The sequence below is a fragment of the Phalacrocorax carbo genome, chromosome 27 (assembly GCF_963921805.1).
Source record: "Phalacrocorax carbo chromosome 27, bPhaCar2.1, whole genome shotgun sequence".
Classification (NCBI taxonomy): domain Eukaryota; kingdom Metazoa; phylum Chordata; class Aves; order Suliformes; family Phalacrocoracidae; genus Phalacrocorax; species Phalacrocorax carbo.
Genome location: NC_087539.1, coordinates 1,744,072 through 1,754,696, shown reverse-complemented (window position 1 = coordinate 1,754,696; position 10,625 = coordinate 1,744,072). Strand labels below are relative to the sequence as shown.

The window sequence follows — 10,625 nt, the reverse complement described above, 5'->3', positions numbered from 1 at the left end:
GTTTGGTCACGGGGCGGCTCCCGCATAGATCGCCTGCGCTCGGCCTCGCTCCTGGGGACCGTCCCCCCGCCACAGCGGCCAGCTTGCACCCCCTTGTCCGTCTGTCTGTCCTAACGAGGCCGTTAATTGCAGGACAAGGCGGGGGGGGGGGGTCCCGGTGTGGTGTTGGCCACCAGCCGGCTGTGTCTGAGGGGGGGTCCCGGCATGGTGGTGGTGGCTTGGCCCTGATGGCCCGGGAGGGGACATGGGTCAGGCCTGTGCTGGTGGCCAGGGCAGACGGACGGATGGATGGACAGACGGACGTGGCGGCCGCCGGGGCCTGGGCATCGCAGGGCTGTGGATGCTGTGAGCAGCGAGCTGGTGGGGACGCCTGAAAAAAAGAGGATTAATGATTTAGGGGCGGGGTGGGGGTGAGCACCATCCCGGGGGGGGGGGGGGGCACAGGGTGGGGGGTCTGCGGGGTGGGGTGTCTGTGGGTGGGGGGGTGTCTGCAGGGTCTCCCTACCCATTTCCCCACGCCCCGGGCCTCCTGCACAGGGCTGCACCCCCCAGGTGCGATGCGCCCCCCCCATATCCCATGCACACCCCCACCCCCCCCAACAAAGCCCCCGCAACTTGGGGCAGGGAGGGGAGAGCCCCGGGGGCTGGGGGGGGGCCGGGGGGACCCCGCCGCAGCAGCCATAAATGCGTGTCCCATCACTTATTCATGCAGGCGGGAGGCCTGGGCGGCTGCTGCCGGGATCTGGCAGGAGGAATTCGCTATCTAGGTCAGGCAGGAGGGGCGGTGGGCGGCGGCGGGGGCTGCCTGATCCCCTGGGTGCCCCGGCTGTACCCCCCCCCGCTGGGCACGGAGCGGGTGCTGGGGGGTCCCCATGGTGGGGGGACGGCCAGGGCAGCGCGGGAAAGGGATGCTGGAGGCAGCGTCTGGCCGCAGCGTGCTGGGGGTCCGGCCAAGGATGCTGCTGGCAGAGTGGGGGTGCTTCCCGGCTTGGCCCAGGGGGTGAAAAGGCAGCGGGACCACCCAAATCCCCCCTTGACCCCCCACCCCCCGATCCTGGCAGCTCCCCACGGCTGCGTCCCGGTGTCCCGCTCCGACGTGATGCAGCCGCCGTTAATTATTGATGCAAAAAGCACTCGCTGAAAAGCTGCTTCGTGCGGCCGTGCCCCCCCCCCCCAGCCCCCCCGCACCAGCGGCCCCCAGCCCCCCACTCCTCCGGCTGCACTTGGTGACCCCCCCCATGGGCTGTCCCTGCTCCTGGGGTTTAATCCTGCCCGGTCCTGGGTCCCTCCCCACAGAGATGCTCCGTGCGGCTGCTGACCCCCTCCTCAACCCCGAGGGGCAACTGCGTTGCCTTTGGGGTCCCTGTTCCCATGGATAGGGGTCCCCCTGCTCCCCAGAGACCCCCATGGCTGGTGAGCATTGGGGGGGGTCCCCATCGCTGCGCACCCCTCAGCTCACCCTTGCTCTGCCCTCGGCCATTTCGCTCCGTGCTGGGTTTTTATGGGAAAACCCTTCCCGGCTTCAATCCAACCAGGGCCCCATCCTGGCTCCCTGCGGCGGGCGCTGCTTCTGCCGGCGGGAAAAAAAGGGTTTGGGGCTGGGGGGGGGAGGTAAAAGCATCTTCAGAGCCGCGCAGGCACCGGGAGGAAGCCTTTGGAGAGGGGAATAACCGGGAGCGATGGAGGACGGACCCCGGCCCGGCTCCTGCTCGGGGTCGGGAACCCGGCGTGGTGATGCTGGGTGTGCACAGCTGAGAGTGAAACGTGATGGGAGTGGGCTTGAGGACAGCGATGCTTGTGAAACATGGGGGGGCAACGCTTTGCCCCAGGATCGTGGTTAAACTGGGAGTCCCCCCCCCCGGCTGCTGTCAGGGCCAGAAATATCAATATTTGCACCCTGGTGGCATCTCCTCGGCCACCAAACGCAACGTCCCCTGGCCCTCGGGGCCCATGGACCCCCCCCCGAGCATCCCTGCAGGGTTTTGCGGGTGCTGGATGCATCCGGGGAGCAGAACAAGGCTGTTTTTCCCGCTCCCACCCCAGAGCAGAGCCAGGCGAGGGGCGATGCTGAGCCCGTCCTTTGCAGGTGACTCCCAGGTCACCCACCCCCCGCCCCCAACACCCCAGGCAGGCTGAAGACACAGTTATTTCAGGTCTTTATCCACAAACGCTCACGGTCTAAAAATATCCCTCCCACGGGCAGCGCCATTCCCAGCCAGCGCCATGCCGGGGGCTTCCTTGTCTTTTTGAATGGGATCATGGCTTGTGCCGGGGACCCAGAGGCACAGATGAGGGACGAGGGATGTCGCCTCGGTGGCCGTGATGTCCCCGCGGGAGGTAGGTGCTGTCCCCGCATCGGGGATGTCCTCGCTGAGGCCGTCCTCGTCACCAGGTGCTTTTATCCCGGTGCTGGAGGAGATGCTGGAGGGTGGGATTGAAGACGCTGCCCCAGCTTGGCAAATAACCCACAGGGAAAACCATCTCCATCACCCCCTTGCCATCCTTTGAGCCTGGGGTGGCTTCATCGGTCACCCCAAGAGCCACCCCAGCCCGGCTCGCCCCCCGTTATCGGGGCTGCGCGGGACCCGCCTGGCTCGCCGGCGATAAGCCCCGCGTGCCGCGCGCCCGTCCAGCGCTCCCTTATCGGCGCGGTGGCATCGGCAGCTTGGCACGGAAAGCTCTGCTGGGATGGAGCCGGACGCTGCGGGGTGCGAAGCGAAGCACCCTCCTCCTCCTCCTCCTCGCATCCCTTCTTGCACAGCCACCCGGCACCTCGTGCTGTTTGCGGACATGGCGCCAGCCTCCGAGGAGACGCTGGGGCCTCGGGACCCGCCGTTGGGGTGTCACAGCCACCCTCGGAGCAGGCTGGGTGCAGGGGACCCCTCCAGCAGGTGGGCGCTCTCTCACCCATGGCAAGGGCGACTTGGGTGGCTCGGTTGGTGCCCGGACTATTATTAGCCACCCTCGCCCACGTCAGCAGCTCATTAAGTTTTTCCCATTGTGGTAGCGGATGTGGGTCAACGTTTGAGGTTTCGCTGTTGATTTTTTTAATTTCCTCTTCAAAACAGATGAGTTTCCTCCCTCCTTGCTGACGACAGATGCCGCCGGGGGGCCGGGCACGGCGGTGGGGCGACGGGACGCCACGGCTGATGGTCCCTCGCCAGACATAGGCAGCTCTCGGTGGGGCTGCCCGGCTGCCCCCCGTGCCGGTGAGTGCCGGAGCCACACGGAGGGGTTTGGGGGTGGTTTTGCTCCAGGAGGGGCTGCAGGGGGTGGGATGGAGGGCGGAAGAGCAGGTGGTGGATGGACCCACGTTTGTGGGGGAGGCGATGGGGCCGTGGGGGCGATGGGAACTCTGGGCATCCGGGAGAGGCAATTCCCCTTCCCAGAGCAAAGGGAAAACTCTTCTGTGGCAGCGAAGGGCTGGGGAGCGGAGTGGGGGGCTGAGGGGGCAGCAGGGGATGGGGCTGGGATGCTCCGGGATGTGGCAGGACAAACAAGCCCTGGCTTGGTCCCCCCATCCACGGTCCTGTGTGCCGCAGCCCCTTGCTGGGCTCTGCGAAGCCCCTTTGCCCCCGGGGCTGGGTCAGCCCAGGGGGTCTGGGGGGCCGTTAACACTCACACGGGGCAGCCCTAGCATCTCCTGGGGGTCCCAGGGGGCTGCAATGGGCAGAGCACCCCACCACGTGCCCTGGGCGGGCTGGATGTGGCCTCTGAAGAGCTTGGCTATGGGTCCGCTGCTCCCTGACCGCCCCCAGCGCCCCCAGCCCAGTGCCCGGAGGTGACGTCCCAGCCCTGAGCATCACGGGGGGCCGGGGGGGCCCAGGCAGGTGCTGCGGGGTCCTGCCTGGGGCTTCACCCCGTCCCACAGCCTGGCCGGCAAGAGGTGAAATGGGGAAATGGTGACAAGGTGCCCTCCCTCCGCCGGGGACTTTCGGCGCGGCTGCGGCATGGCGCCGTGGCGTGGGGGGATGCCTTGGGCGTGAGGGGCCGGCACCGCCGCGGCTCTGCAAAGCGAGCCCCCTCCCACGGCTGGGATGGTGACGGCTGGGCTGGGCTGGTGACGGCTGGACTGGGATGGTGACGGCTGGGCTGGGATGGTGATGGCTGGGATGGTGACGGCTGGGCTGGGATAGTGACAGCTGGACTGGGATGGTGATGGCTGGGATGGTGACGGCTGGGCTGGGCTGGTGACGGCTGGGATGGGATGGTGACGGCTGGGATGGGATGGTGACGGCTGGGCTGGGATAGTGACAGCTGGACTGGGATGGTGATGGCTGGGATGGTGACGGCTGGGCTGGGCTGGTGACGGCTGGGATGGGATGGTGACGGCTGGACTGGGATGGTGACGGCTGGGATGGGATGGTGACGGCTGGGCTGGGATAGTGACAGCTGGACTGGGATGGTGATGGCTGGGATGGTGACGGCTGGGATGGGATGGTGACGGCTGGACTGGGATGGTGACGGCTGGGATGGGCTGGTGACGGCTGGGCTGGGATAGTGACAGCTGGGCTGGGATGGTGACGGCTGGGATGGGGTGGTGACGGCTGGACTGGGATGGTGACGGCTGGGATGGGATGGTGACGGCTGGGATGGGATGGTGACGGATGGGCTGGGATGGTGACGGCTGGGATGGGCTGGTGACGGCTGGGATGGGATGGTGACGGCTGGGATGGGATGGTGACGGATGGGCTGGGATGGTGACGGCTGGGATGGGCTGGTGATGGCTGGGATGGGCTGGTGACGGCTGGGCTGGGCTGGTGAGGGCTGGGATGGGATGGTGACGGATGGGCTGGGATGGTGACGGCTGGGCTGGGATGCTGGTGCTGCGGGAGGTGGCTGGACTGGGACGTTCCCTCTCCAGCAGTGCTCGGGTGATGGCTGGACCGGGATGTTCCCATTCCAGCAGTGCTTAAGCCGGAGCAGGCGGATGGCTCGGGAAACCTGTGGCTGCAAGGGTGCTGTGGGGGTCTGCCCGGGCTGGGGGGGGGTCCTTGTCCCCAGCCAGGACCTGTCCTGGGGAGGGCAGAGCGTGAGGGACCAGGTGTCCTCAATGGGTGCCATGGAAGCGTGCAGGAGCTGGGTGCTGGGAGCCTGGGGTCCATCAGGTCCTTCGGGAACAAGGGAATCCCCGGTGACACAGTGCCCGGCTTCGCTCAGGGGCCGTAGGAGGGGGGTTGGCAATCACCTCCCTGCGGGAGCTGGCGGAGAGAGGTGCCCATTCCCCAGCAGGGAAAGTCCAGGCTCTGGGACGTGCATCCTCTGCCCTGGAGGGTGCCCAGCCATGGTGCAGCCCTGCACGCCTTATCTCGGCCCCGGCAGCTCTTCCCTTCGCTCCGGCAGCTCCGTCCCTGTCCCCCTCCAGGCCCTGAGTGCAGTGGGTGCCCATCGGGCATGCCTGGGATCCCCAGAGCCCACCCTGCACCTGCCCGTGGAGCACCCAATGGTCCCACCCCATGGGCAGGAGGGGGAGGGGACACCCCCCGCCCCATCTTCACGGCTCTCCTGTCCCCGCAGGGAGACCCCCGGCCCGCCCGGCGCTGTGGCCATGGAAGGCACGTCGGTGCTGAGCCCCTCCTCATGGGAGAAGCGGCGCGCGTGGGCCAGGCAGAGCCGGTGCTGGAGGACCACCGTGGTGGAGGAGGAGGCGGCCGCCGCCATGCAGGACGTCCCCGAGCTGCAGCCGCCCCACCTGGACGACGTCTTCCTCGAAGGTTTGGGGGACCCCGGGGTGCACACGGGGTGGGGGTCCCTACGTGCTGGGTCATCTCACGGGTGTTTCTGTCCCCCCCCAGGAAGCACCTCCAGCAAGATAGAGACGTGGCTGCAGGAGTGTGGGTGAGCTGGGGGGCAGCTGCGGGGTGCCTCTGCCCCGACATCATTCCCACGGGGATCTCGGTGTCATTATGGGGACGGTGAGGGCGGTGGGACGATGCTCATGCTGGGCCCTTCCTGGGAGCTGCACCCGAGCGGGGGTGTGGGTGCCGGTGGGATGGCGGCGGGTCCCCCCTCTCCCTGCTCGCCCCTGTGCAGGAAGCACGGGTGGCACCCGGCCACAGCTCTGCCGCACGCTGGGACCACCGGCGTGGGGTGCCGGTCCCACACCCGTCATCACACGGGTGCCTCCAGGAAATCCCTGGCCGGGCTGGGGCAGCAGGGTGGTGGCATCCTCCCCCTCTACAGTGCCAGGGTCTCCAAGGGGTCTGGGGTCCCCTGGGATTGGGGGTCTGCTGATGGGACCCCCCCCCTCCTGAGCATCCCACCATGGTGCACTCACGTGCAAGCCCAGGCACCGTCTCCCAGCTCTCACCCTGCCTCCATCATCTGTGTCCCCGTCCCCACCGCCCGTCCCACCGTGCTCAGGTCTCCCATCCCACCTCCGGCCCCCCGGGATGGGGACCGGGGGGCTGTAACCGGGGTTTTGCTCTGGTGCAGGTCATCGGTGGAGGTCCCACCAGAGGAGCTGGGCTTGCTGGGCCCCTATGGTACGTCGGCTCTGACCCCGTGGGGGTCCTGGGGTGCTGAGGCTGGTGGTCCCTGCACGACCCCAAAGCCCACCCAGCCCCGTGGGCTGTGCTTGAGGCGCAGGGTGATGGGCAGGGAGGTCCCCGCTGCCCAACGCTGCTGCGCGGTGGCCGGATCAGTCCCCAGCTCTGGTGTCTCCCCGCGCCTTGCAAGGCTTTGCTCTCTCTCAGGGTGCGGGAGCAACGGGACCAGCTTCGAGGATGACCTGACCCTGGGAGCTGAAGGTACCAGCCACCCCCGGCGGGCTGGGGTGTCCCCTCCTGAGGTGTCACTGTCACCCCATGGGCACGGCTGCCCCGACAGAGGCAGGGGGGCTGGGGACAGGCAGGAGCAGACCCAGGGGGACAGCCACCATCGGTAGCTTTTCCTCCAGGAGGGTTTTGGTGGGACTGGGATGCCCCCAGGCCCTGAGTCCCTCCGGGCTCCAGGCCGTGGCCACTGGGAAGGACAATCTCCCAGCGTGGCGAGTGTGGGATCTGTCCCCAAAACACCCCGTCTCACTCCCTGCTGCTTCTCTGCTCCCTCTTCCCAGCTCTTCTGCTACCAGGGAGTGACAAGGCCATGGGCAGGTGAGGTTTGGGATCCTGGGGAAGGCTGTGGGGGGGGCTGGGGGCACCGTACCCGTGCACCCCTCTGGCAGCATCCCCTTCGCTCAGCCCCGTCCCCCTCCCCGCCGCAGAGCTCCGCAGGACAAGCACCTTAACCTGGGGCACAGCATGGCATCCAGTGCCCTCTCCAGCCTCACCACCAAGACCAGCTCCAGGTAGGAGCTGGGGGGTGGTCTCTGGACAGGGTGTTGGGTCACCCCCTCGTGAGACCGGTCCCCGTGGGGCTGAGCCGCGGCTGCCCCCCACCCCGCAGCATCTCCGAGGTCCTGGAGTGGTGGCAGGCGGATGCCGAGGAGATCCTCTACAACCTGGGCTTTGTGCAGAGCGAGCCGGAGGCCGTCGCCCGCATCCCCGCGCGCTTCTTCTCGTCTCCCTCCCGTGCCAAGGGCATCGACTTCCAGCTCTTCCTCAAGGCCCAAGTGCGGCGCATGGAGATGGAGGACCCCTGCCTGATGCTGGCCAGTGAGTGACACCCCGGTCCCCAAGCCCCCCCCCCGCCTGGGGAGACACTGACACGTGGGGTGGGACCCACCATGCTGGGCTTCGCTCCTTTGGGGTGGTGGGAAAGATGCTCCCGTGACTCGGTTTCCCCACGCGTGAGCTGGGGAAACACAGCCAGCCCCCCCCTGCCCCCGCTGCAGCCCCCTGCCCCGTCTCTCAGCCCCGCTGAGTGTGTCACCCCACAGCCCCCCTGACCCTCCCACCTCCTCCCGGTCCCTCAGGTCGCTTCCAGCAGGTCCAGGCTCTGGCCGCCACAGCCGATGCTTTCTTCTGCCTCTACTCCTACGTCTCGCGGACCCCCGTGCAGCGCATCTCCCCCACCCGCTTCGCCTGGGCTTGTCCCGACATCCCCGACATCCACATCGCCCCTGCCCAGCCCAGCACCCTCTCACCCGTGGAGCGCCTGAAGAAGGCTGTGTCCACCATGTGCCTCTACACGTCCCCGCGGGACGAGGACAGCCCGCGGGGGGCCGGCCGGGCGCCCACCGTGCCCACCAGCCAGCCCAGCGCCCTGGGGAAGGTGGTGCAGGAGGTGCTGGAACGGGCACGGGAGGACCGGTTTCGGTTCGACCCGGCCGATGTCCTCGAGGGCTGGGAAAGGGATGGGGGCGCGGGGACGGTGCAGGACGGGCAGGGAGAGAAGCGGGGTCCCCCGGCACCGCCGTCAGTGCGGCTGGCGCGGGGTGTCCCCGCGTGTCCCCGGCATGGCGGTGCGGATGCCCCGGCACGCTGCGGAGGGGAGCGGGAGCCGACCCTGAGGCCAGCCCCGGTGGGGACGCCGGCGGGGGCTGCGCGGGGATGCCCGGAGCGGTCCTGTCCCCATGGCCAGGGGAGCGGAGAGAGCCCCGCGGGGGCGGCCCGGGGGGCCGGGGGTGCTCTGTGCCCGGTGGGAGCAGGATGGGTCAGCACGGAGGAGCACCAGCCAGACGCTGCTGTGAATGTCACCTTGTCCCCGATGCCAGATCCCCTGGCCCCCCACGCCAGCCGGGTGTGGGTCACCCCAGAGCACCCAGAGGGGATGGGATCCGAGGGGGACTCAGGCTTCAGCTCCGGCCCCTGGGGGACCTCCCCCAGAAGGAAATCAGGGTCCCATGGGTGCGACCCCCTGGACCCTGCTTGGGCACATACCCCCAGCTCTGACACACCAAGAACTGGAGGCCACCGGCCTCGGCGGAGCAGGGGCCGGTGCCGGGGGGGCTCCCTGAGGGATGCCAGGTGGCAGCAGGGCGATGCACCGGAGCTGCAGCCCCCTGGGAAGGGCCCCTTGCCCCACCGTCCCAGCTGGCAGGAGCCAGTGGACTCCTTCGAGATGGAGGAGGTGAGAGGTGATGCCCGGGTGATGGGCGCAGAGGGGTGGGGGGCAGGAGGGGGCTGGGAGGCGGGGGGCAGCAGCGCAGGGTGTCCCTTCGGCTGGTGGGTGATGCCATGTGAGCTGGCATGGGGTGGGAAGGAGGTGGAGTGGGAAATGTCCCCAGAGCGTTCTCAGGCTTTTAAGGTTTGAATGATTTAGAGCTTCGAATGAAGCCTCTTGCAGGGGGGAGCTGGGCTCGCGGGCAGGATGGCCGGCTCCTGCACGCACGCACGCCTGCGTGGGCTCGTGTGTATGCACAAGCATCCTTGCACACACGCAGGGGGGTGCACTGACACGCTCACCTGGTGCAGCTCCTCACCCAGCCCTGCTGCGTCCTGCCTGCAGGTGCTGAGTGCCAGCGAGGATGATGATGACGATGATGGTGATGCCCACGAGGAAGCCAGCCGCTCCCTCCATCCCTCCGTCGGGGTCCGGAGAAGTAAGTCGTAGGGTTTTCCCACCCTGCTGGGGGCAGAGGGGCTGCCATCCGAGCGGGTGCTCGGTGCCAGTGTGTGTCCCTGTGTCCCCCCCAGGCTTCATGCCGCACGCCAGCAGCGTGCAGTCCGACAGCAGCGGCTTCGTGGAGGAGCCGGTGCCCAGCCAGCCGCCCGCTGCCCGGCTCCACGGCACCGGCCAGGCGGCCTGAGGCCACCGCAGAGGGACCTGGGTCCCTGGGTCCCTGGTGACCCAGCACCGGCAGGAGCCACGGCTGGGTGCCGCATGGACTGTACCGCCTTTCGGACAGGGAGACCACCCTCAGCCGAGGGCTGAGCACCATGTGTGTGTGTGTGTGTGTGTGTGTGGGTGGGTGGGTGGGTGCACGCGTGGGTGCTCGGCACAGAACACCTTTTGACTCAGGACTTTCGCCCCTCGGGGCACGCGTGTCCCCCCTCCGCCCAGCCCGTGGGCTCTGGGGCCGCGGCTGCACCGGGGACGCCTCCTCTCCCCCGTGCCGGGCTCTCGGGGACGTCGCTGGCGCTTTGGCCACGGTCGGCCGCCCGTGCTGCAGCACCTGTAACACTAGGATGGGGGTTTGCTGGGCAGAGCCAGCAGCAGGCTGGAAATAAAGTTCCCAAAGGGATGATGGTGCCTGTGTCCCTGCTGGAGATGGTGGCGGGGTGGGATTGGGCCCTGCCCACCCCCTCTGGGGTGGAGACCCCCAGCATGAGCCCTCCTGGTGCTCCAAAGGGGACCGAGCTGGGGGGGCTCTGCTCAGCTCCCAGTCTTCCCTGGGGGGCTGCCGCCAAGGCTGGGGTGTTCCTGCCTTACAGACCCCGTGACCCATCCCACCCCTGCTCCAGGGCTCACGGCAGGGCTGGGGACCCGTGGTACCCCCCACAGACACACATGCCCTGAGTGGGGTGCAAGCCCAGGGGTAGGACTAGAGCAGTGGGTGCTGCTCAGGACTTTTTTGGACTCTCCATCTTCTCTCGCTTCTGCTGAGCCTCCCTTCTGTTTCCTTATCGGGGTACTTCATGGCTCTAGGCTTGTTCTTCATCTTCCTGCCACCTTATCTTTCTGGCTCGCTGTTCTTCCCCTCCACCCGATCTGGGCATCTGAAGGAAACCACACTGAGATGATGCTGGGTCCGCGCAAGCTGCTCCTTAACCCCTCCTGTGCTGCTGCTGCCGCTGCTCACC

General features: G+C 68.0%; 1 protein-coding gene across 6 annotated transcripts; it reads left to right on the top strand.

Annotated features, from left to right (window-relative positions):
* The first annotated feature begins 231 nt into the window (after positions 1-231).
* TESPA1 (thymocyte expressed, positive selection associated 1) lies at positions 232-10,066 on the top strand. 6 transcript variants are annotated; one of them, XM_064474382.1, is made up of 14 exons: positions 232-360; positions 713-767; positions 2,204-2,337; positions 3,069-3,209; positions 5,518-5,714; positions 5,796-5,838; positions 6,436-6,485; positions 6,696-6,749; positions 7,058-7,094; positions 7,205-7,288; positions 7,387-7,595; positions 7,856-8,952; positions 9,331-9,424; positions 9,519-10,066. In XM_064474382.1, the coding sequence occupies exons 5-14, from the start codon at positions 5,549-5,551 to the stop codon at positions 9,629-9,631; spliced, it is 1,947 nt and encodes a 648-aa protein (XP_064330452.1). In that variant the 5' UTR covers positions 232-360; positions 713-767; positions 2,204-2,337; positions 3,069-3,209; positions 5,518-5,548; the 3' UTR covers positions 9,632-10,066. The 6 variants fall into 6 exon arrangements, with proteins under 6 accessions (XP_064330452.1, XP_064330454.1, XP_064330451.1 ...); XM_064474384.1 differs by lacking the exon at positions 713-767 and having other exon boundaries at positions 232-345; XM_064474381.1 differs by lacking the exon at positions 713-767.
* Positions 10,067-10,625: the final 559 nt, after the last annotated feature.